The sequence below is a fragment of the Canis aureus genome, chromosome 35, assembly GCF_053574225.1.
Source record: "Canis aureus isolate CA01 chromosome 35, VMU_Caureus_v.1.0, whole genome shotgun sequence".
Classification (NCBI taxonomy): Eukaryota; Metazoa; Chordata; class Mammalia; order Carnivora; family Canidae; genus Canis; species Canis aureus.
The window spans coordinates 30419648-30446361 of record NC_135645.1 but is presented as its reverse complement, the minus strand read 5'-3'; the positions used below and the strand labels follow the sequence as shown (position 1 = coordinate 30446361).

At 44.1% G+C, this 26714-nt stretch overlaps 1 protein-coding gene across 4 annotated transcripts in view; it reads left to right on the top strand.

Annotated features, from left to right (window-relative positions):
• EPHA3 (EPH receptor A3) overlaps window positions 1-26714 on the top strand; it is a 329015-nt gene that overhangs the window by 247236 nt on the left and 55065 nt on the right. For 3 of the 4 annotated variants that reach the window (XM_077883995.1, XM_077883996.1, XM_077883998.1), the window contains exons 6-10: window positions 6157-6281; window positions 9069-9231; window positions 16752-16854; window positions 17293-17360; window positions 22371-22496. In XM_077883995.1, the coding sequence (XP_077740121.1) occupies window positions 6157-6281; window positions 9069-9231; window positions 16752-16854; window positions 17293-17360; window positions 22371-22496 (585 nt within the window). The remainder of the gene's footprint in view (window positions 1-6156; window positions 6282-9068; window positions 9232-16751; window positions 16855-17292; window positions 17361-22370; window positions 22497-26714) is intronic. The other variant, XM_077883997.1, reaches the window with a different exon arrangement.

The window sequence follows — 26714 nt, the reverse complement described above, 5'->3', positions numbered from 1 at the left end:
AGCCTCCACAGCGGGGGGCTCCTGTGCCCGGCACCCTCCCGCCCCTCGCTCCGGGCGTCCCTTGGTCGCGGGGCGTCCGCGTCCCCGTCCCCGTCACCGTCTGTGACAAATCCGTGAACTCAAGTCCTTCCCCGAGAGCTGCGAGCCCTCCTAGGGGATCCGGTGCGGGAGGAAGTGCTGCGAATCCCTGGGGGGCCCCGCCGCGGGGGTCCTGCCACCTGCCGCCGTGCTCTGTAAGCGGGGCCTCCTGGGCCGGGCGCTCCCCCTGGGGCCTGACGCCCCCCCTCCCCGGGACATAGTGTCGCAGGAGACCCCGCTGGTGTCCTAGAATTGGCCGGTGCGGAAAAGCCCTGCGTTTGGTGAGCACAAGTGTTGTGACTATGGTAATCATAGGAAAATACAAGAGAAACAGGAGGAAAAGACTAGTTTAAAAAAAAATTTTTTTTGAAGACCACATTGATTCTGTGTGGCTATTGAATGATATTTAAAGGAAAACTTAATTTTAAAAATAAGGAATGTGAAAAGCAATTTTAAAAAGTGAAAAATGGGACCTCTTCTTAAAGGACCCATGCAATAAACACCTATGAAATGAGCCCTTCTTCTATCACTAGTGAATTTACTTTCAATGTACAGCCTTAAAGTGTTTTTCTTCTGGCACCGTTGGTTCCATTGAGAAAATTCCTTTTCTCTTTACTGTAGGAAATTAATGACATAATTTTATACATAATGGTATCTCTGCTAAACACATTATAGTTTTCACTTTGGTTTGAATTCTATTATTTTAACATCAAGAGCTAAACAGAACTTATCTTTCAAAGGAAATAACCACAAAATATATTGTATGCTTTCCTGCAGAGCTAACCAAACTGCACAGCTAGTTTTATGCAAGGTTTTCATGATGTCAGGTTGGGCACTGAAGACCAGGAGGGGTTATAACGCAGTGGAGACAGCCTGGTAAGCAACTGATGCAACCACAGCACAATGCTGCGGGCTGAGGAGTAAGAGAATGGACAGGATTCTGTGTGTCCGGGCACAAGAAGAAGCGGAGTAACTCTTGTCTAAGGGACTCAGGAAGGGCTTTCGGGGGAATTGAATTAGCAATGGGTTTCTTTCTTCTTTTTTTTTTTTTTTAAGATTGTATTTATTTATTGATGGGCGACACAGAGAGAGAGGCAGAGACATAGGCAGAGGGAGAAGCAAGCTCCCTACAGGGAACCCAATGTGGGACTCGATCCCAGGACCCCGGGGTCACAACCTGAGCAGAAGGTGGATGCTCAACCACTGAGCCACCTGGGTGTCCCAGCCATGATTTCTAAGGATAACAAATGCAAAAGATTTTTCAGACAAAAAAAGGAAGAGATTGAATGTTCCAGGTAGCAAGTGTAGCAGCACCCTGTGGACAGATGACCAAAGGAATTACCTTTAGGTTTTCAGTTTGAAAGGAGAGCAATAAATCATAAAGCTGGTATGTGTGTTGCGGTCTTATGAGGAATCTTAAATATTTATGTCATGAATTTCAATTTATGTATCTTATTGTAGTCCAGGACATTCCCCAAATTTGTGATCTTCAGACTCTTCTGATACAAACTTCTTAAAAATGTAAATTCCTAGAGCTTTCTTTTTTGTTTTACATTTTTTAAATTTAAATTCAAAACTATATGTTGGCAAATTGAATTTAAATTCCTAGACCTTTCTTTTGGATCTTATTATTTAGTTAATGAGTTTAGAAAAAACTTGATTGAGATTATGAAATTTTGAAGGAGAGGAGTGCTAATGTTCCATTTACTTTATAAAATAATAAGTCATCAAAGTGTGTAGAAAGTTGAATTTCTGGAACAATCAGGATGGAAAATATAGAATCTAGGGGAAAATTGGCAAGAGTTTGAACTGAAGCAGGGCTGGAAAACTAGAACCGAATAAAGAAAATTTGTCAGCTTTCAGATGTTGAAACTGTTGCCGTGTGGGGTTCATGGTGAGGGAGAAAATATAAAGAAGTTTACCTCTGAAATCCAAACTGGTTGGGCTGTAAAGATATCGAGTCCTGAGACTCCAACAGGAAATTCCAGAGAATAACAGGTGGAGGAAGTCCGGGTAGGGCTGGTGAGATGGAGAACTTGAAGCTATGAATGATTATGCTAATTCAAACCCAAGAGTGTTTCTGGATTTAATAGAAGGGTTCACTTCCGGAAAAAAAAAAGAAAGAAAAAACCCCAAGAAGGAAATGTTCTTAAGTGGGCATTGTACCGAGTGGTACAAAAATATAAGAGAGTAGTATTTTTAAAAGCATGTCTGATTCAAAGTAAAAATCTTTCAACCATTTACTTCGTGATATTTTCCCATGGAGATAATTTTTAAAAGCTTTGGCTCACTTAGAAAAGAAATACTGAGGCTTTTTTGTTATTACTTTAACTTGTCCGATCTCTAAACCACAGATACCTCAGAGGTTCATTAGAAATTCCCAAACCCAGAAAGAGGAAAGTCCCAATAAAAACAAACAAACCAAACCCGGATCCTTTAGGAGTTGAATTTTGAAGTTTTGACTTCCTGATTCTAAGGATGGGTCATATTTTAGCTGCAGAACCATAATAAATGTAGCTTAAAAACACCGTAGTTGGAATAATCAATCTCTTCCGTGCCTGTCGGTGGATTTGGCGTGTAAGTCTACCCAGTGTAACTCGAATACAACTTGCAAGCCGTACAGCCCCGTTTCAAACCCAGTGTCTGTACGTGGAAACCTCTTAGCCCGATATGTTTTGCTTCTTCATTGTAATTTTTTTTTACTATTATTAGTTCATTAGATGCCGTCAATGGCTCAGGTTACACTGACAGTGAGAGAAAATCTTTCCTCTATAAATAAGTAACTGGGATCTATGTCAGTATTTTCTCCCTGCGGGCCTCCACATTTACCAACCTGCGCGAATTCGGGCCTGGCCACTTTCACAGTAGCCTACTTTATCACCGATTTCTTCCTCTTGATAAGAGAGAGTCATCTCAGTAATGTGTCATTTAAGGAATCTAAGGATTGAAACTGGATTGCAACTGTCACTCCGGAGCTGTTGGGGTGTTCCCCAGTAATGGCTGTTTCATCTCAAACACCTGCAGTTTGCTGGAAAAGACCCGAGTCTCCTCTGCCTATGGAACTTCCTACCCCAGTGCTGGGCGCTTCTCTTGTCTTGGGACAGATCTTGGTGTTTTGTTTTGTTTTGTTTTCATTCCATGTAACCATGACCCACGATTCTTTCAAATCACAAAGTTAATAAAACACAGAAATGGAGACAAAAATAAATCTATTTCACAATATATATCACAATACCATGATCTCCTACACAAAAGAATGATAATGGATTTCTATGGGTTTTGGAAGTCAATACTTTGAGCAAACTACTCTTTAATACCTGGGAACTAACTTGAAAAAATGTGATCCGTATCACAGTTTCTCATTAATATTACAAATTCTATGAGCATGTGAGGAAGTGTGGGTAAATTATACTTGAGGACATGAGTTGAGTGTTGTAGAAAACCTTCTAAGAAAGCATTGATACAGGGATTAGCCACGGAATTCATCTCTTTCTGCAGGATGTGTTTTTTTTTATTACGTCTTAAAATTATTTATCAGGAGAGAGAAAAACAATTTTTGTTAATTATTTATTAATATTAAAATATTGATGAGCATTACCTATAAATATAACGGGACTCCAGCTGGTGCACGGAGTTGAAACTGCTGAAACGCAGCCAAGGCGAGAGGCCTGTATTAAAAGAGCAGAACAAATGACTTGACAGGGGCCTAAAAGCAGCAATCAGAAAAGGTTCATTTAACTCTGAGATGGCACAAGCTTCGAGCAATTGCCTCTACTTAAGTAAGTGTGGAATTACAAAAGACCATTTATTACAGTCAAACAGGGCTCCGCAGCTTGCTCCAAGACCTTTGAAGGATTTCAGCCGTTGTAAAGTTCTGCTCAGGGCACAAGTAGTAAAATTTGGGCAGATCCCAAACAGCCTGAGAAGCTCTCATTAAAAAGTTAACACAGTCTCCATCACAATTGTTCTTTGAAATGAATTGGTTTCTCTCATGTTTTTGTTTTTGTTTTGTTTTTAAGGAGAGATACCAGACATGATAATTTTAAAAACTTTGAAAATGTATTTTCACTGGTAGGGAAAATAAACCAGTTTCATGGTGATATGGAATGAATGTAGGGTCTCCGTGGGTTTATTAGGGAGGTGTTCCAACATCAAGCATCTTTGAAATGCTGTTTAAAAATTTAGCCTATTAATGGGCTTACTTCAGCAGGAAAATTAGTGGGATTTCTCCATTGTTTTTACAAGAAGCAAAATTTGTTTCCGAGGATGTTATGGCTATAATTTTTCTATTAGCAGTTGGATAATGAATGTTTTTTAAATAGTTGGATTAGGTTAAAAGAAAATAATTCTCCAAAAATTAACACATTTCCTTTATTTATGACTAAGTGATACATTTGGAAACATTGAAAACATTTATTAAATGTTAACTAATTATAACCAAAATAAGTTGCCCTTTGCTTAGAATAAATTTCAGAGCAGCAAACCACTACAGGTTGGAGGTTGGGAGGCAAGGGTGTGGTGAAGCCAGTCCAGGAAATAAAATAATAATAATGAATAGATGAAAATTAAGTATGAAAGGCCAATGATGTTAAGTTACATGAAATGATAGTAATTGCTAATGGGAGAAAATTATGAATAAGAAAATGTATTCATTTCTCCGTCAGGAAAGCAGCACCTACATTTTTCCTTGGAAAGAGATTAAACCATCATTCCCAGGTCATAAAATTAATGATGCTTTGGTTACAAAAGTGCACACAAAATTCCACAAATAATAGGAATAGGAGGATGGGAAACTTACTGAGAGGGATTCCTCATTTAGACTTACACTTTCTTTTAAAGTGTCACCTGGCAAGCTTAACAGAAGCTCGGTTTTTTAAGTGAGGAATAAAAATGAAAGGCATTTGTAGACAGGAACAGTTTGGGAGGTTAGATGCAAACATCAGCATGTGACAATCGTGGAAACATCGAATCCACAAATACAAATTTCCAACACCTGCTGTTAAAGGAACATGGATACACGGGGTTCTAATAGTTCTTCATTTAAGAAAAATCTATAAGGAAATAGGTCTCTTAGCAAAGAAAACAATTCAGCAGTTAACGTACCTGTGAATTCTTGATTTTTGTTTGTTTGGTGTTTACTGTGTACTTTGCTCGTTCCATGAAGGCAGGATCCGTTGGGCCACAGTGAGGCGTTTCCGCTGGCCAGCGTTCCAAGGCTCAGATCTGCAGCCAGACGTGCGCTGGGGGGTCCTAGGTATTTTCCTTTTTAATGGAAGGATTTGAAGTAGGGTATCCCTTAAAATAGATTTAATCTTCAATTAGAAATGAGGCTAACCCTGTAATCTCTGATCCAAACATGTCATTTATTTATATTCTAACCGTTTGATGATACGTAGCAAAACACAACACATGTGGGTCAACACCCAGTCAGACACCTGAGAACATAGAGATTCGTTGACAAAGAACGGTCAGTTCCCCAGTACTTCTAATTAAATATTAAAATAATAATAATAAATGTAATAGCAAGACATTGTTTTCGGATATATATTTTTATTCATCAAAGATCTTTGTGGCAAGTCAGGACCTACCGTGGTATGCTCTAAACCCTGCCTATTTGGCAATACACCCAGTATTATTATCACCTACGGATACCAGGGACTCCTGTGCCTAATGGATTCCAGCCCTCCCACAGTCAGTCCCATATGAAAATGTTATCAATGAGCTGAAGAATCTGGCATTAATCACTTTGCAACATTATAGCAAATAGGTAGCCCTGATGTTTTGTTCTTTTTTTTTAATATATCACGTATATTTCGTTGCTGACATCATGGTAGCAGATTGGAAACATCTGCTCAGTCGCCCCGGCGCTGCAGGTGTCCCCTGGTTACCTTGGCGGGCGCCGAGGCGGGCGGCGTCCAGACTCCAGCTCCTCGGAGATGGGGAGAGCGCTTTCTCGGCAAGGACGAGGCATCGTAGCCAGCGTTCTCTGGTTGCCTTCTCTGCAGCCCCTCGTTACTGCCCTTTCTGATTGGAGTCATTCGTGTCCTCCCACCACCCCCTCCCATTCTGTCTCTACAGCTCCGTCGCCCGTCGTGACAATTAAGAAGGATCGCACGTCCAGGAACAGCATCTCTTTATCCTGGCAGGAGCCCGAACACCCCAATGGGATCATATTGGACTACGAGGTCAAGTACTATGAAAAGGTGGGGCAACCATGGGAAAGGGTCAGGAGTGTAGGGCAAGGAGTCACCTTCTTAGGAGCTGTGCACTTGCTAAGACACCAGTGGCATTGCTAGGAAGTGGTGGGGCCCTGCTAGGGACTCTGGTCGTGGGGCACCTTTGGTTGATCCATGGAGGGGGGACTGGAAGTCACCGTGTTAAGTTTCCCCTTCTCTAGCGACAAGTCACGGCAACCATGTCAGTACCAAACCTAAGCCATCTGGTGTGGCGTTAGAAGTGACATCAATGTCCTTCTGCACCAAGACCCCCGTTGTACCAATTACTTCACAGTGATCTCTTAGCCTATTGATGAGCTCTCTGTGGCCCGAAGCACCGTTTCCTGACCTTCACATTCCTGGGAATCTCTTTCAGCAGAGATGGGAACATTGAACTGTGTAACAAGACCAAAAATTGGTCTGACAATGAAAAGCTTTCTTGATTCTGTACAAGGTAATTTAGCAGGTGCGAGGGGGTGCGTGAGTTTGCTCCACGTCCTAAAAATTGTGGTTTGGTGATACAATCATAAAAATAGATGCATAATTACTTATAAGTGGAATTTTTACTATACTGTTTCAGCACCTCTAAAGTGCACTTGCCGTTCCCTGGTTATAAATTACGGTGAGATTTGGAACCAATACGTATTCAAACCGTATCAGAGCTGGGAGGTTTTATTAGTGACTCATGTGAACACAAACTATTTGAATGCAGTCCACAAAGTGTTTTCAAGTGAATTAAAAACAAATTGTTCATTTATATAGCATTTTATAGAGCACTTCTGCATACATATTTAATTTTGAGAAGTCTGATAATCCTATGAAATAGGTAAATAGGTTCATTCACAAATAAGAAAACAGGGTCAGTGGCATCATCTGAATTTCTCAGAGCCTCACTGCTAATAAACAGGTCTCGAGTTTGAATCCCAGCCCCCATGACTTATCTTTTTGTGGATTTCTCTGTATAACCTGCCTTGCTCTACACAAAAATGGATCATTAGGGATGTGAGAATTAGTCGTATGATCCGTTGTAGAAAAACAAGTGTAATGCATACACATTCATTTGCATTGTGTAGCAGTTCTCTTCACTGAGGTTAACGCATTTCACAAGCATGATGTCGTCTTTTTGTCCTAGATGTTCAAAGGAATGTCCCTTTCATTAAAAGCAAAGAGAGGCCTAATCAACTGCATTGTGCTGAAGTCATAGTGGGTAACTAATATCCTAGCTCCTGGTGCTCCGCTGCTGCACTGTGAAATACTCACCCGATCACGATCTTCTATTTTTAAAAGTATGACAAGATAGGTCGGACATCTATAGGAATCGTGTTTTATAGACGGTGCAACAACATAAAAAGAAAGGTAATGATACACCTCAGTTCAGACTGGATAGCAGACCTGGGAAGCACCCAACCTTTAGAGCTACGGGGCCAATTCAGAAATACGGCTCAATCTGTGTTTGCATTTTTTACGGACATAAACAAAAATTCTGAACTTCCTTGACATTCTACAGACAAAGCACAATGCAGATCCTTGTATTAAAACAATATTAAACAGTACCGGAAAAAAACAGCGGAATCTACTCGTTATTCCCTAAGAATTTTAAAATTGCCTACTAGCATACATGCAATATTATAAATATTGCATATTTATATTTACATCGCACATGCATGAATTTAAGAATTATTCCCAAATACATATAATGCTTGAAAATATTTTGAATGTTTCACTAGAACTTACATTCTTGCTTTTTTGACAGTAATTCACTGATGATGGTGAGCAGAGTTGAGTTTTGGGGTATAGGCACAACAACTTTTTTAACAAATGAAATAATTATTTCTGTAAAATAAGTATATTTGGTCCTCTTCATTTTTTAAACATACCAACTCAGATGCTATTGTTTAACTGCAAAATGTCTGCAACGTTCATTTCTTCGGTAATATCCTGCGTCTTTTTGGTTAAGGATACCCACTCTGGGCCCCACCCCAGGTGCAGGGACATCCCGCCAGTGCTCAAAACCAGGTTACCCATAAAATGCTCAACACGTATTAATGTGCCTTAGGGGAAAAACACAATTCCATGTAAATCCAATTTTTCTACACAAGGTTTGACCCAAACAGCTTTCCCTGTTAATGTGCGCTGTGAATCTCCTAATATACAACATGAGTCTCCGGGAGGAGATCCTTTGGGGAAATTCCTCTAGACTTTGATCTGAAGATATTTGTCTCTACTAAACCGCAGTGACTTACTACAGGGCACATATAACTAAAGTCATGCATGTAGAGCTACATATATGTATGTATATATAAAACCTGGACCGTTTTTTAAGTTTAACGTTTTATCATCATATAAAAATATTTTCCTCAGACTCAGTAGGGCATTCCTATTAAGTTCAATGCAAAGAGGTGTTTTCCTCCTTGTGAGTGTATTTTTGAAGTTAGGTCGAAGCTTTCATTCAGACCCGGCTCTGAGGGAAACGTGTTTCCACTTGCATATATATTCACTAAGTGGGAAAAAATGGGAAAAATGAAAACTGACTTTTCCTGCTCTATGTGCGGGACACCAGGCATTCCACCCCCGTTGGGGAATTCTGGGAGTATCTTCAGCCTCAAGATGCCCCAGTTGCACCCGGAGAGTGAAGTGATTGTGGGTCGAGTCTTTCGCGGCCCTACGCTCTGGGCTAACGTCTGAAAGAACTGGTTTTGAGTGGATCGCCTTGTATCGTCGGACAGCATCATGAAGACTTGATTTTAACATGATTTTTTTTTTTTAACCTCAAAGCAGGAGCAAGAGACGAGTTACACCATTCTGAGGGCAAGAGGCACGAACGTCACCATCAGTAGCCTCAAGCCTGACACCGCTTATGTTTTCCAAATCCGCGCCCGAACCGCCGCGGGCTATGGGAGCAACAGCCGCAAGTTCGAGTTTGAAACGAGCCCAGACTGTACGTAAGCTCTCGGCGTGGCGCGTAGGGGTGGGCTGGGGCAGCGGGCCGATGGTTCATTCTCTAAATCTTAACTTGGTCAAATGCATCTAGATACACCTGGAAAGTACACTGCTTGAAATGTCTGACGGTTGTGTGGCCTGGGGTGTAGATGTGGATGTGCCTGGGTGTGCATCTGTGCATCTGTGGGTTGTTGTTGTTGTTCTTTTACAAATCAAGCATGTTCTAGCCCCTGGAAGGCTACCGGTCCTCTGCTGGCCATAAATTGCCTTAAGGACCTCTAGGCAATATGGTAATCCACTCCCGGTACCTACTAATCCAGATGTTCTAGGTTCATCGCATGATTCAGCAGCCTACAAAACCGAAGCTTGCTGGTCCTCGAGGATTTTTTTTTTAAGATTTTATTTATTTATTCATAGAGACACAGAAAGAGAGAGGCAGAGACACAGGCAGAGGGAGAAGCAGGCTCCATGCAGAGAGCCCAACGTGGGACTGGATCCTGGGACCCCAGGATCACGCCCTGGGCCGCAGGCGGGGCCACTGGGGCTGCCCAAGGATTTTAATACTGTTTTAATCCTCAGCACATTCAGTCTTGTATTCCTTGGAGCTGAGGGATTTTCCCAGACCAGATTTATCACCGCATTCACATTCACAAGCAGTTTGGATGGTCTCGTGCGTCTGACACCAAATTTGGCAAAAGTTGGTCTAAAACTGGCAAACACTTTAACAAAACGTTTCTCTTTTCTTCGAATGCATTTGCTTCATATTAGAAAAACCCTTGCTAAAATGTAACTTTCAAAAAGGTGATATTATGGCCGAGGCTCTGATACGGACTGAACGCATGTTCAAGATTTTATTTAGTTTATTAATTAATGAGGATAATGAGGAGACTATTATTTATAATTATATATATTATCTGTCTATTATATCTTATAAAAGGTTAAACTGATTTATTTATTTATTTATTTAGATTAAATTGGTTTAAAGGAAAATTTGAAGAAACAATACATATACACATATAAATACATATCTGTGTGTCTATGTATTTAGGCAATCAGGCATACTTTAATTCATCAATGTGTCCCAAACTTGTTAGTGTCCTATAGGACAATAAATGTGACTGGAGTCATGTTTTCTGCTGCATATAAACCAGTTATGTCTCTAGGGAATGTTTTATTTTAATCATAATGGGAGAAATTCTACAAGTCACTTAAATTCACCATCGTATGGTAGTCTAGAGAGGCAGTCAGAGATGAACACCCTTTAGAAACAGATTATCGGGGAGGGTCTGACAAGGGCCAGCGCTGTCCAGAAAGGAAACCCAGGGATCCCTTTGGACGGTTCTACTTTGCCATGGCCCCTGACAAGTATGTTCCCTATCCAAGTGCTTTGTTCATGTCCTAAAATCACATTGGCTTTGGTACAGTGATATTTTGATTGTGCCCACAATCCACACCTAATAGAAATGTTAAGGACTAACAGAAATTATGAAAGCCGTTCAAGTCATTATAATAGTTACCCCATCAAGTAGGTGTTTTATAGCCCAGGTTGTCAGGTGATCAGAAATGCCACCATAAGGAGCGGTACCTTCTGCGGGTACTGAGAAGCTAGAAGCTAGTGTGCTCGGAAAGCAGCGGCTCACGGTGGAAACATGACAGTGTTAACCGGAGAGGGAGCTGCGACCCTGGAGGGCACAGATCTCCGCTCCAAGACCCGGTCCCCCTGTGACGTGGGTGCATATCCACCACCGGGCGCCCCGGGGGAGTCTGTTCCACCTCCCGGCTGCTAACCTGCAGCTGCGGCCCCCAGGCCCCTGGCGGCCTGCACGGCGCTCCCGTCCATGGCCAGGCGCCCACGCGGGCTTCGGGCAGGCCTCTCCCTCCAGCGCAGGCCCCGCTCTGCGACTCCGAGGAGAAACCACTCCCTGAGAGCATTACAAAGGAAATGTTAGAAGACATCGTGACACATGTGAAGAAGATTCATTTTTGTCATTGTTTTGTGTTGTGTAAAATTTTATTTATTTATTTGAGAGAGAGGGAGGTCATGAGCAGGAGGGAAGAGCAGAAGGAGAAGCAGATGCCCCGCTGAGCAGGGAGCCGGATGTGGGGCTTGACCCCGGGACCCTGGGGGGCAAGCCCCGGAGCCACCAAGGTGCCCAGCATTTGAAGGAGTTTTAAAACCAAATCTAACATTTTAGATGACATAATAACAAAGTTTAATTACAATTTAACATTCGTAATTTTGAATCTTTTTGTAACATTTAAGTACTGCAAAACAAGTTTCTTTCCTTTTTTTTTTTTCTTCTTTGAGATTTTATGTTTAAATGATCTCTACACCTAGCATGAGACTCGAACCCACAACCCGGAGACCAAGAGTCACATGCTCCACCGGCTGAGCCAGTCAGGTGCCCTGCAGAAAAGTTTCTTGTTCTGAAATGATTACGAATTGAGTTTTTTTTCCGGACTTTTAAGTGGTATTTAAGGCATCAATGATGAAATCTGTATGTGCTTTCCCAAGAAAGATCACAAATCCTATGAAGAGAAAAACATGTTCATCATATCCTGTGGTAGAAAGTAGGCACATTGGGGAGCAGGAGTCAGATCACCATTAGGTAAACACCAATTATGTTGATGTGTGCGTGGAACACCATGCATGTTCTTAATCAGTACTCGGCTATATCTGATATGTACGTTTGCAAAGGGAACAACAAACTCCAATGTATGAATGTGGTTCCCGATTTAGTATACACGCTGCTGCAGCAGCATGCTGCATGAACCCCTACTGAGGCTTCCGTGTCTTAGGGTTAAGAAATACTGCCTTTGAAAACTGCAGGGTCTTGGGGTTTTGCCAAGTACATTTTATATTTGCAATACTTCCACTGATGGATACAGAGGATGAGGAAAAGATGACTTCTTGACATCCTCTTTCTCAATTATAAGAATCTTCGAGTTGAGTGGTTAGATTTTATTTATTTATTTATTTATTTATTTTTATTTATTTATTTATTTACTTGAGAGAGCAAGTGAGGAAGAGGATGAGTGGGGAAGGGGGCAGAGGGAGAGGGAGAGGGAGCCCCCACATGGGCTTGAACCCAAGACCCTAGGGTCATGACTGGGGCCCAAGGCAGATGCTTACCTGACTGAGCCACCCAGGTGCCCCTAACTTTCTATTTTTTTTAATCTAAAAGATATCTTCATAAAAATTCTAGGAACTTAAGAGTCTTGTTATGTATTGATATTTTAAATATATATATGTAAAAGACTCGTGCTTGTGTTTCCTTAACAGTTTGCTATTTATTGTACTTATTTTTTAAGTTTTTTTTTCTAGTTTTCATTTTAAGTTATATGAAAAGTTCTTATTCATAACACATATAGTTCTCAGTAGAACAAAGTATGTTTTTATCTGGAATTTAGATAATATTTTTTGAACTTGGTTAAAAATATCTTATTTTTTACAGTGATTATCGTTTTTCCTTATACCAGTGAGGAAACTGAGGAATAGGGAGGTTTACATAAGCTTCCCAGAATCACAGCATTGGTATGTGATGGGTCTGATTCTAGAACCCTGTATTGATGCCATAATACATCCTCAGCATTTGATCTGTCCTGTTCCATGGCCAGTCAGGTACTATCTTTTCCTTTATCTGTGGACTAGGACCCTGAGTTTATATGTTTTTTCCTTAGGTTGCATAGCTACGAGGTGGAGTCAAGGAGCCTAGAATCTCCATGTTCTGGAGTTACTGACCTGACCCAGGGCTCTGATGGCAGAGTAAAACAAATAAATAAATGAATAAATAAGTAAATAAATGAGAAGCTGAGGTTGTAGAGTTTATAGGAGTAAAAGGGCTTCCCAGGGTCACCGCGATGTCTCCAGTAGGGACTGTGACCCTGGGGCACGCTGGGGCACACGGGCACGGGAGGCCCTCAGGGAGCAGGACCTGAGTCCGCAGCACTTTCTGCCCGTGTTTCACCGGGAAGTGGAATAATAAGAATACATGCTGTTCGTTAAGCGCTTACTGTGTGCGTGGCACTATTTTAAGTGTTTTAACCGTATCAGCCCCTTTATTCCTCAAAACAGCGGTGTCCCGTCACACCGCAGGTGCAGGCGCAGGCCTCGAGCTCCGCAGGAACAAGCTCCGGGCCAGCGCGCTTCGCGGGGGCGAAGGGGCCAGAACCCGGGCAGCGGGCGCCGCGGGGCCCCATCGGGTGGCGGGTGCCTTCAGCCCGGGGTCACTCGGGGTCACCCGGGGTCCGGGGTCGCCTCCCGCCTCCGGCTCCCTGCCCGGGGTGAGCCTGCTTCCCCTCTCCCCTGCCATCTGTCTCGCGTTCGCTCCTCTCCGATAAATCAAGAAAATCTTTTTTAAAAAGAAAGAGAGAAAGAAGTTCGCTTTCGGGAAAACCTCCTCCGAATGGTTTGTAGGACGCGGCACGGCCTCGGGGTTCGGCCGGGGGAGGCCCTCCCACCGCCTCCCGCCTCCCGAGCAAACGTGCGGCGCCCGACGGTGACGAGCCTCCGAAGTGACCCTGTGACCACCCTGCACCCTGATACTGGCTCCTGACGAGGACATGATCCAAACCATCAAAGTCGCCCTTCTAAGCTCTTCTGCTACGTCCCTCATGCGTCTGTTAGATGTGTGTGAAGTGCTCGCGCAGAGCATGTTAAAACACGGGCCTGTGACAGGCGTGGTGCTGGGAGCCCACTCGATATAGAAGTCGGGGGGTGACCGTAGCCGGGAGCCTGTGAGCAGCTGGGGGCTGCAGGCACGGACCCGGCCCTACCTGGCCTCACCTGGCCTCACCTGGCCTAACCCTGGCCTCACCTGGCCTCACCTGGCCTTACCCTGGCCTCACCTGCTCTGCGAGGGGATCTGTCTTAAATGTGATCTTAAATGTGACGGGAGAGCCCTGCAAGCATCTCCTGGCTGAGAGCGAGCTGGTGGAGGTCAGGGGAACAAGGCCGTCACCACGCAGATGGAGGCCAGTGAGGAGCTTCTGGTGGCAACCAGAGAGTGAGGACAAAGATGCATAGAGAGGCCAGCAATTCGCTCAAGAGCGGAGGATCAGAGAGGGAGATGACAAGGGGCCTTCAGAGTCCTGGACTCCATCCGTGCTGCTCAACACATGCGCTAGAGTCACCAGCGTCACCGGGAGCTCACAGAAAGGCACAGGCTCTGTCCCCACTCCACAGCAACTGGATCAGAAGCCACTTTTCCAAGAGATTCCCGAGTGGTTGAGTGATCCCCAGAGTTAGAGGACCACGGGTCCAGATCCGGGGTCAGCCAACATAATCTGTGAAGGCCCAGAGAGGAGTGTCCTAGGCCCCGGGGTACAGTCCTGTCGTCCCCACTCAGCTTGGCCGTGGTAGCAAGAAGGCCGCCGAAGCCAGCACACAAGTGTATGCGGCCACGGTCTGATGCAATTTTACCAATAGGCACCAAAACTTGAATTTTCTATGATTTTTACATGTCAAAAAATCTTAATTTGACTTTTTTACAACCCTTTAAAAAATGCAAAATCATCCTAAGCTCCTGGGCTTTACAAAACCTGGTGGTGGTGGCCAGGTTTGCCTCCTGGGCCATTGTGCCAACACCTGGACTAGGTGAACAGTTTGTATGTGGCATGTGTCATAGAGAACCTGCATAACTTTGATCTTTTTTTTTTAAGATTTTATTTTATTCATGAGACACAGAGAGAGAGAGAGGCAGAGACACAGGCAGAGAGAGAAGCAGGCTCCATGCAGGGAGCGGGCCGTGGGACTCGAACCTGAGTCTCCAGGATCAGGCCCTGGGCCGAAGGTGGCACTAAACCGCTGGGCCACCCCGGCTGCCCCATAACTCTGATCTTGAAGGTGGAACAAGCTTCATTGGAAGCCTTTATCCTAGGAGGAAAGACTATCCATTGGAAGAAAGACAGTCTCTTCAATAAATGGTGCTGGGAAAATTGGACATCCACATGCAGAAGAATGAAACTAGACCACTCTCTTGCACCATACACAAAGATAAACTCAAAATGGATGAAAGATCTAAATGTGAGACAAGATTCCATCAAAATCCTAGAGAAGAACACAGGCAACACCCTTTTTGAACTCGGCCATAGTAACTTCTTGCAAGATACATCCACGAAGGCAAAAGAAACAAAAGCAAAAATGAACTATTGGGACTTCATCAAGATAAGAAGCTTTTGCACAGCAAAGGATACAGTCAACAAAACTCAAAGACAACCTACAGAATGGGAGAAGATATTTGCAAATGACATATCAGATAAAGGACTAGTTTCCAAGATCTATAAAGAACTTATTAAACTCAACACCAAAGAAACAAACAATCCAATCATGAAATGGGCAAAAGACATGAACAGAAATCTCACAGAGGAAGACATAGACATGGCCAACATGCATATGAGAAAATGTTCTGCATCACTTGCCATCAGGGAAATACAAATCAAAACTATAATGAGATACCACCTCACACCAATGAGAATGGGGAAAATTAACAAGGCAGGAAACCACAAATGTTGGAGAGGATGCGGAGAAAAGGGAACCCTCTTACACTGTTGGTGGGAATGTGAACTGGTGCAGCCACTCTGGAAAACTGTGTGGAGGTTCCTCAAACAGTTAAAAATAGACCTGCCCTACGACCCAGCAATTGCACTGTTGGGGATTTACCCCAAAGATACAGATGCAATGAAACGCCGGGACACCTGCACCCCGATGTTTATAGCAGCAATGGCCACGATAGCCAAACTGTGGAAGGAGCCTCGGTGTCCATCGAAAGATGAATGGATAAAGAAGATGTGGTCTATGTATACAATGGAATATTACTCAGCTATTAGAAATGACAAATACCCACCATTTGCTTCAACGTGGATGGAACTGGAGGGTATTATGCTGAGTGAAGTAAGTCAGTCGGAGAAGGACAAACATTATATGTTCTCATTCATTTGGGGAATATAAATAATAGTGAAAGGGAATATAAGGGAAGGGGGAAGAAATGTGTGGGAAATATCAGAAAGGGAGACAGAACGTAAAGACTGCTAACTCTGGGAAACGAACTAGGGGTGGTGGAAGGGGAGGAGGGCGGGGGGTGGGAGTGAATGGGTGACGGGCACTGGGTGTTATTCTGTATGTTAGTAAATTGAACACCAATAAAAAATAAATTAAAAAAAAAAAAAAAAAAAAGGAAGCCTTTATCCTGAATTCCAGGAAATCTTACCCGTTCTCCGGGTTCTCTGGTAGCGCCTGGGCCACCCACCCAATGAGTGTGCGCGGAGGCTAGAGAAAACCAGAGCAGGCTGTCTCACCTGTGACCGCTGCCGTGGAACAGAGTACTTTACCTTCTTGGTGCCAAGTTTCGAGCTCGTTTATAGGAAACGTCTAACCCCCCTAGCACACAGGGAGGAGTTCCGTTTACACTGCCCGAGGCAGGAAGCCGCGGGGGGTGAGGGCCTGCGGGGGGGGCTCGAGGCACACGTCGGCTGCGCTGCGCTCACGCCTCGCCTTTCCTTGTCTCCCTCCACCCGCAGCCTTCTCCATCTCTGGGGAGAACAGCCACGTGGTGATGATCGCCATCTCGGCGGCCGTGGCCGTCATCCTCCTCACCGTGGTCACCTACGTCCTGATCGGCAGGTAGGTCCGCGGCTCTTTGCTGCTCCCTTGGGTGGCCGCCCAGTCACCGCGCGGGGTGCAGCGGCTTGGATCCCCGTCGCCCCCCCCCCCCCCGCCCCTCTCTCCCCGTAGCTCGGCTTCTGCCTCCCCCGACACCCCACCCCACTCCTCACACCTGTACCCGCCCCCCCCCCACCCCCGGCCCGGGCCACCGTGGAAGCCCAGCCTGCGCCCTGCGCCCTGCGCCCTGCGCCCTGCGCCCTGCGCCCGCCCCCTCCCCTGCCCCGGGTTGGGCGGCCGTGCGGAGCCCCAGGGGGAGGGCCCTTCCGTAAGGGACCTGGGGAACACGGAGCCCTCAGGCTTCCACCCGCGCGTTTGATTGAGGCAAAGGGGTCCCGGCTGTGCCCGCGGCCCGCGCCCTACACGCTCCCCCGCCTTGTCTCCTCGACTCGCCTGCAGGTTCTGCGGCTACAACAAGTCGAAGCCCGGGGCGGACGAGAAGCGGCTGCACTTCGGCAACGGACAGCGTAAGTCCCGGCATGGAAACCGCAAAAGCCAGTTCATGAACGAATTGAGCAAATTCAGTTCATTTTAAATGCAGAGGGAACCCGAGGCTCCACGGGAAGCCTTGCCCGGCGCGGCGGCAGGGGGGAGCGCAGCGAGCCCCCCCCCCCCGGGCCCCGCAGCCGCCCGCGCAGCCCGCGCTGCGCCCCCCGGCCTTGGCCTTGGCCTTGCCGTCCCTGCTCTCGTCCTTTGCCGAAGCCCAAGTAGGAGCCTCTCCCCTTCCCAGCCCCCAAATACACGTAAGCAGCCTCTGTTTATGGGAAATACCTTTTACTCCGTGTTGTCAACCAAACTGTATCTTGGAGTCCCACCACATCCCCCTGGCAGGAAGGCCAGCGCTCTTCCCTCATTAAGATTTTTTATTTATTTATTCACAAGAGACACACAAAGAGGGAGAAGCAGGCTCCGCGCAGGGATCCCGAGGTGGGACTCGATCCCGGGACCCCAGATCACACCCTGGGCTGAAGGCAGCGCTAAACTGCTGAGCCCCCCGGGCTGCCCTCCCTCAGATTTTAATACCAATCCATTTGGTCTCTTTTTAATATTTTCTAAAAGAACTACTTTTTCTTAAGAAAATGAAGTGTTTAATAAGAAAACTCCTTTTTCCCCCTTCGCGCAAAACAAATCATCCCAGGTGCTTTGATTTTCCAAACTATGGTTCAGTTTACTGTGGCCTGTTACTGATGAGTGGACCCAAAGGGAACAGCGTGTTCCCATGGAAATTAGGACAGACTATACTCATCTGCTCTTGAATAATCTCAGTATAACTCACGTAAGCATCGCTGTCCTCGGCATTCACTGCCGCCTTGTGAAAATATGCTCAATTCCGCGTGATACCTCATATAAATGACTCGATACAACTATAGCTCTAGTTATAACGCAGGTAAAAGCGGACTACCTGCGGCTAACAGGCAGGGGGACACGGTAGCTTGCAAAAAAAGGAGAAAAAGAGCATCTTGCAAATGTGAATTGACGTGCGAGGGAGACGGGGCGGCGTTCACTGACGGTGTGGTCTGGTTCATGCATCGCATCGCCGTGGTTGTGGAATAATTCACAAAAGCACAAGTGCTATGCTCGTAAGAGCGACGCCCCCATCATTTCAGATGACTTAGGTCACCAACTCCAGCATCTTAAAAGAATGAAGGAACCAATTAGAGCGGCAACCTTCCTGTGGATTAAACGGTTCTTCACTGGGGTTGGACAGTCAGTGTAAATATCGCCCACACAGCGAGACTGTACTGATTTTTTTTTTAACGTCAGAATTGTGAATCTCCTGAATTTGCAACACTGGTAAATGTCTGTGTCCCAGTCGTGAGCAGGATGCCTGGGTCGCTCCGGTCTGGTTTCAGCCGTTGGTTTTCCTGGTGGAGTTGGTTGAAACTTTAATTTTCTTCAAATGCACAATATCTTTATGACTAGACAGACAAAAAAGAAATGCATTTTATCCGAGCTATAGGGGTATAAAGGAACTTCTGTGCATGTTGTAAACTTTCTGCGTCTTAATGCTGCAGCTGTTTTATTTCAGACCATTTAGCTGGTATTACTTTAAAAAGCTCTAGCTATGAACGATTCCCTCCAGCCTCGTTACAAATCCTATAACATTGCTTCAAAAGGAAAGAAATGTGTTTCACCTCCTGAGATCCTGTCCCCTTGCCCTCTCTGGCGAGGCCTTTTTATTTTTTGCTGTCCTTAGGGCAACTCATGCTGGTAAAATGGAAATGTAAATTATTGTGTTTGCACAGAACGAGCTGTAAAGTAGTGCAGCTTAACACGTGTGCATGTGTTTATTATCTGGTTTTCTTGACACAGCCCAGTGACTCTGTACCTTGCCCTTAATTATTGGTGTGAAGGGATTATGTGCCTGGTATCCTGCATCACCTGACTCCTGCAGCCTCTGGGGTCAGCAGTTAAAAGTCAGCAGCCGAGGCGCCCACAGTGAACAGGCGATCTTACTGGGGGGGAAGGGGGGGTGTGTGTTTCTAATTGCATTGTTCGCCAAGTTTTGTGTGCATAGGAAAACAATTTATGTGGTTTTACTTAAGGCGAGCAATGTGATTGATCTCATTTGGGGATGACTATGGAATTTTCAGATTATCTAGCGAGGCATCTCCGCCCCGGGGCTGACAGGTACAGGGTGGCTCTAAAGCCACTCCCAGGGCTGCTGAAAGCCTGTGCTTGTTTAAAATGTCTCAGACTTTGCTCCTCACAGCCCATTTTATGCTGGTCTTTGCGAATCCTGATGCTGGTAAAATGCTTCCAAGTTGATTTCCTTACGTTGGGCAAGATAAAGGCATTTGTCATTGTTTACAAGAAAAAAATATCCTTTTTGGGGAAAAGTTAATTTTTATCGTATCTTTAAAAAGTTTCTTTTTCCTTGCAAAGGAATAGTAAAGCTCCGCACGCTCCTAGTTCCTCACCTTGCGGTCTCCTGGGGGCGATCGGGGGCCCTGCAGGTGGGCCCCGGGAGCTGGGAGCAGCGCGGCCGGGAGGGCTGTGCCACCTGCCGCGGCTCCAGGGCGTCGCGGCCCCCGAAGCAGCCCGGCCGCCGGGCGTCCCACGGTGAGCGGAGCTGGAGCCCCCAGCGGCAGCCCCGAGGGGACGGCGGGTCTCAGCCTCCCGAGACCTCGGGCACGCGGGTGACGGTGACCAGACGGCCTCCAGCGAAAATCCTGATGCTGGCCGGTGTCGGGCGGGCACACCGCAGGTTTTCCAGAGCCTTCTCTCTGCGGAGCTGCCCAGAGTTGGAAAGCTTCTGGAGCACAGCTCTCACCTTCCAAAGCCGCCCCGTCCATGTTTGCTCAGAGCAGGGGCAGAGCCCACGCCGTTTCCCCACTTCTGCGGGCGTGACTCCCTGGAGAGCGTCTCCCCAGTTCCCTGCACTTGGCCCCGGGGGATTGCTGTGCCCGTGTCCACGCAGGCCCGCGTCGGAGGAGCATCGGCCTCTCTCCTCCGTTGGTTCCCCCCGTCCCATTCCTAAGCTACAGTCTTGGAATCCTCTCTACACACAGCCTGGGAACACTGAATTTTTTTGCTTCCTAACCACCGTTTATTTTTATGATCCATTGCTTTTCTTAGGATTCTTTCTTTTTTTTTTATTTTTATTTATTTTATGATAGTCACAGAGAGAGAGAGAGAGGCAGAGACACAGGCAGAGGGAGAAGCAGGCTCCATGCACCGGGAGCCCGATGTGGGACTCGATCCCGGGTCTCCAGGATCACGCCCTGGGCCAAAGGCAGGCGCCAAACCGCTGTGCCACCCAGGGATCCTTATTTCTTTCTTTTTAAAGATTGTATTTATTTGACAGAAAGATCATGATAGAGAGAGAGAGAGAGCGAGAGCCACCAGAGGCTGACGCTTAAGTGATGGAGCCCCCGGGGTGCCATAGGCTCCTATTTCTTTACTCAAACCCTTCGTGGATACGCTACAGGAACAGAAACTATGATGTGGCATAGCCGTGGCCTTCATGAAGACGGCCTGTAGGTCAGCGGACTCGTAATGGCCCAGTCCGCACTCTGCCGTGTGGGACCCATTGGCCCAGCGTGTGCCGTGTGGCCGGCTCCCCAGAGTAATTGCCATCACCATCTCCATGCCCACCTCAAGCAAAGAGCAAAATGGACTCCAAGAAGTCTCCAGTCATCACACAATGTTCACTTGCAATTTGTCATTAAGATTCTTTCATTATAAAATCATATTGGAAAAAGATAACATCTGATTTTATTCATTTCTTTGGGATCAAAATATCTTTGAAAACATAGTGGGATAAATGAAGCCATATATCACCATCAGGCATCCTGCCCCTTGCTGGAACAGTGTTACCAATATATTTTTACCGATGTGTCCAAAATCAAAAGTAAAAACCCACTGTATTAGTACGCACATAAAATCCTTACCGTCAGAGCATGTGTATGTACTTTGATAGATCCCAGTCTCCCTTTTTGATAAAATCTAGTTTAGGGGCACCTGGCTGACTCTGTCGGTCGAGCACTGACTCTTGATCTCAGGTTCCTGAGTCCAAGCCCCACATTGGGCCTAGAGCTTACTTTAAGACAATGGTTTTACTTTAGAGAAAATTAGTTATTGAACATTCCAAATCATTTCCAATATGATTTATTTTTTTTTCCAAATGATAGGAACCTCATTAGAACTATGTCCAATCCAAAACGATTCTCCAGGATCTTCTATCCATGCTCTTTCATCTTCAGAATAATTGAATAAATACACATATTATGAGAGAGGTTTATATTTGATAAGTTGTAAATATAATTCATGTTTAGAATTTAGTTCCTTAGCACCATCACCAAACTCCCCAAGAATCTATACTGCCTTTAACTGTGTTGAAATGCGGTCCAGCAAGGTCTCAGCGAGGTGACGCTGCCCTGGTACAGGCATGGGATGCAGTGTATAGACTACTCCTCACGGGGTTAAGGAGGTCTGTGACTGCAGGCGGGGACGCTGGTTGTGAATGTCACTAAACGCAGAATGGTATCCGACAAAGACGTGCTGTTGCGTGGCCTTCAGGTAACTTAGCTCTGTGTCCCAGCTGCCCTTCTGCCCTATGAAATCGTCTCACAAGCTTTGACTCATGGTCAGATGTGGCGTCATCGTGAACATTTGCTTCCTGTGCTAGTGCGTCTTGGGGGACTGGGTGACCACTGGGCCTACTCAATTCCCAACCACCCTCCCCATGAGATCCCTTTTTCGAAAGTACATTTTCTGTCTAATGTTTCTGCGGAGAAAACTCACAGTGGTTCCTCTTTTGTCTCATTATGGGAAATGTCGTTTGATACTTAGTCCAAATTCTGTGTCTACCGACTGCTGTGACACCTGACAATAAACGACAGATCAATGTACTTTTTCATAATGGGGATTCCCCCCCACCCCACTAATAATGTGATTAAACAACTGCCTCAGTTAAGGTTTCCTACATCTAGCTCCATTAACGCCTGCTTTCTCTCCTTCCTTCCTGCACACAGTGAAACTTCCAGGTCTCAGGACCTACGTTGACCCCCACACGTACGAAGACCCTACTCAAGCAGTTCATGAGTTTGCTAAGGAACTGGATGCCACCAACATATCCATCGACAAAGTTGTTGGAGCAGGTAATAACCACGACCCAATCCCACCCCCAACATGCATGGTGATGACAAATCACCACTACGGAGAGGAATGCTGCCCGGGTCCCTCAAGTTCTCAGGCCTCAGCTGTATTGCTATGAAAAGGGACTTTTTTTTTTTCATGATCAAAGGCAGGCAATAAATAAACGAGGGAGTATTTAATGGAATGTAATGATTTCGAAGGTGCCAGACTTACAGACTCACAGACCATGGCCGGCGTTTTTATTTATTGGATTTCAGAGCCAGCAGCCACAAAAGCTCAATCCTCCGCTGGCTACCCGAGTCCCATGTCACCAAGCCTGTGTGGCTGTGCAGGGATAACAGGATAAAACAGGGTCCTACTTTAAATAAGCTCACTACATGAAGATTTTGGTTTGGGTAAAATAATAATAATAATAATAATAATAATTTTAGAAACTTCTTTGGAATTAAAGAGAGAACACAAAATCATAAATGACACATTTTACACAAATCCATTCAGAACTGTTTTTGAGTGGATAGTTTAAGCAGCGTGCAGTGCACCACCTTAATATCTGCCTGTAGGCTCATACAGTCTTAATGCATTTGTGTGGAAGCTTGTTCTCATAGAATAGAACTTGTGTATTTCCAATAAAAACCATACTCATAAAGTAACAGTATTGTTACATATGCACATAAACATATGGCACCTACAGACAGGTAGCTTGAGATCAAATAAAAACTAAGTCCTCCGAAGTAAAAATAAACAATATTGTACAATAGTTTTTTATTCCATCATCTCATTGGTCAGTATTGTTTCCAAAACAAATGCAAAGTAGTTATGTTGATGTAGGAAGTAGAAAGATCAAGAAATTGGCTCACTGAATTACACATAACAGATCAGATCATATTTTCTGCAAGTACTGTGTATCTATGACTGATACATCTTTACACAAATATCGTATGATTTTGTTTCTTTATGATTTTTTTTCTTTATGATTTTTTTTCTTTGCACCTCAAGGCAGTATTTAGAATTCTAGCCATACTTGCCACTCAAGTAGGACAACCTGAGTAATTCCGTATCAGCTAAATAAACTGATAATGCATGAAATCTGCTCCTCTAACTTTATTGATAGTTTATCTGCCTAAAACTCACATGTGCAGGTGATATTAAAACATGGAACCAGTAATTCACAAAAGGAAAGTAGACCATGTGCTTCTTTTTCCACAATCTAAGACTTAAGAATATACACATTCATGGCGTACCTTTGTCAATCCAGTTGAAACAAATATGCATTGATCACTGTCTCTCAGTTGTATAGTTCTTTGTGTAGAGCTTTGTCAGTGGCCCTGTGGTGCAGAGGATTTTGTGGTCCTGGCATTGCTGTCCCACAGGAGTGCACTGTTCTCCAGCATGGAAATCTGGGGAGCATATGTAGCACAGAGACTTTGCACCCTCAGTTGATGTGAGGACAAGAAGCTCAGCTAGTGTCCACAAGGCTGGGCAGACACCTCAGGACCTTGAACTTGGGGGCCCTCTGCATTAGTAAAAGCTTAAATATATAGATGTTATTGATTATACCAGATATCTGGTACCCAGTAGTGTGAGACAAAACACATTCATTGAAAATGGCATTTGATAAATGAGACAAAAGGAAAGGCTACTTGCACTGACTCATTTAATAATAATCCCCGATCCTCAAGAAAGATCACAACGGATCATCTTTTTTCCATTTCTCCCTTCAAACATATTTGCAAAAAATTAGACCTGTGCCCATTTTCAGGGTTTTGTAGCCAATATCCTCATTTGCCACATTCAGAGCAATAAATCTGTGTGGCTTTGTTTGCAAACAAGAGTATCTTCGAGGCCGATTACACCACTCCTAGAAGATTTCAATATAAGACTGTCCACACCCAACTCTAGTCTATCTTGATTCCCCTTGCAGGGGTTTGTCATCACCAAGATAGAATAAGAGGTCAAGATTTTGAGAGCTCTCAAGTTTTCTTAGCATGTTGTTTTGCAGAATGTAAAATATCTACAAAAGTGGATGAAATTGTACAATAGGATGATAGAGAGTATAGTATAAAAGTACCATTTCCACAACTTCAAAAACAATCTATCCCCAGCCAGCCTTTCATTTATACACTTACTCATTTCCAATCTCCTTTTAAATTTCTAAAAGTGACGCTGTCCATAAAAACTTAATAATTATGCTAAATTGATAGCAACTACCTTCCATTGTTAAAAGGCTGAGTCAAAGACGGTCAATGAACGGACTTTACAAGTCAATTAAATATGCAGAAAGACTCTATATATGTGAGCTAATTCTCTTAATTTTCCATCAGAGATCTTATACAAAGAAATAAGTTTTAAGGGAAACTCTCATTTATACTTTGACTAATCAGAAGACTTATACCCATATTTCAAATAACAGAATTAAAACTGAGCCATGAATTGGCTTTCTCAAAGTAGTAAAATTTTTAACAGTGGAATTAATAATAACTACAGTTCTCATTTTTATTCTTCCATCTAACCATTATTTCAAAGATTAAATACAGACATTTTCTGAAGGTAGAATATATTTGAATATATTTGTTTAACTCCCTAGTCTATGCTAGGCATTCACTTGAATGCTATTTAATTTCATTAGCCTTTTGGATTGGCATTATCTCCGTTTCACTGGATAAGGAAACAAGAGCTAAAAATGTGAGTGACCTATAGTCACATAGTTATTAATAGGGAAATCAAAATTTGAATCTCAGACTTTCCAATTTCAAAGTCTGCACTAGACACTAAGAGCTACAGTAGTGCCTTCCTCTCACATTTTTGTGAGGATTAATTGAGATAGTTCATGAACAATGCTTAGCTGACACACCAGCATTGTCCCATATGCACTTTTATTATGCTTCTCTTATTAAAACAGTAGGAAATTAGAATTTGAAACTAAGACAGAGTGCCATTCTACTTAAACACAAATAGATTTTTTCCCTATTTTAAGTGACATAAGGGTAAGAAATTTTATTTTGAGCAATTTTGCATCATGCATCTTTAATCAGAATCCAGTGTGCCCATCCACACAACACATACTTTATTTCAGAGGACAAATAAAAACTGCTGCACTAATTGGATTTAAAAAATCAAGCAGTGCCTTCCAAATGATCTTCTTGAAGTTGTGCTTTTACTTAGAAATGACAAGAATGACAGGAACTAAGTTTTCTTTTTTATGCATTCAAAGTTAATTGAATAAGACCATGCAAAATTTGAGTAGGTGGAAAGGTCGACCGTTGCATTTGCCCAATCTTTGTTAATTTTTCTAACCCATTTGTTTTAAATTATTATAAAGAGAAGTGAATTAATATCTGACATTTCTATGTTCAGCATAATATATTGGTGATCATTTCTAGTATTTATCTGATGGAATAATCGCATTTCAAAATTTTGGGGTTTTTAAGAATTAGCATTGTGAGAACACCATTTTCTGAATTTTGGAGGTAGATAGACATTTCCGTATGTCAGATATCCCATTGAGAAGAAAGAAAGGAACCCTAATTGACCCACTTGAAATGTGAACCCTTTCCCTGACATCCCGAGTGAGGGGGAAGCACTCTCCTTTACAAATACCTACCCAACATGGCATGAACCTTGTTCTCACCATCATCACCACAACCACCTCTTGTTACATCAATACGGAGTTGGACATTTTATAAAGCATTTTTATATTTATTCTTCAACTTGACCTAACTCATCAGAGGTAGATAGATAATTTATCTTTCCTAAGGTGGGTCTGAACTCAGAGAGGAAAATAGTAATGGACACATAGAAGACACGCACTATGTGTCCGTCCATACATTAATTCCTTTAATTGCACGAAGGCCTTATGAGTTGGACACAATTGGTATTCCCATGTTATAGAGAAGGAGACAAAGGCACAGGGAGGTTAAAATGCTTGCTCAACATCATACACTAATAGGTGACAGAGGCAGTTGGACCCTAGAGTCCATGCTCTGTCCCACAGTGCTGTGCTGTCTGCTGTGCTGACAAGTCTGCTGACAAGTGATTTGTCACCTACAATGAGTGATGATGACATCAGAATTCAAAACAAGACCCATCACAACATATTGACTCATGATAATGGCAGAACTTTCTTTCAGAAAGTAAAAGTTTATTATGGATGATTCCTTATGGTTTTGCTCAAACTTAATGTTGACACAACATGAACGAGGGCTCTCTGGCAACGTTCCAAG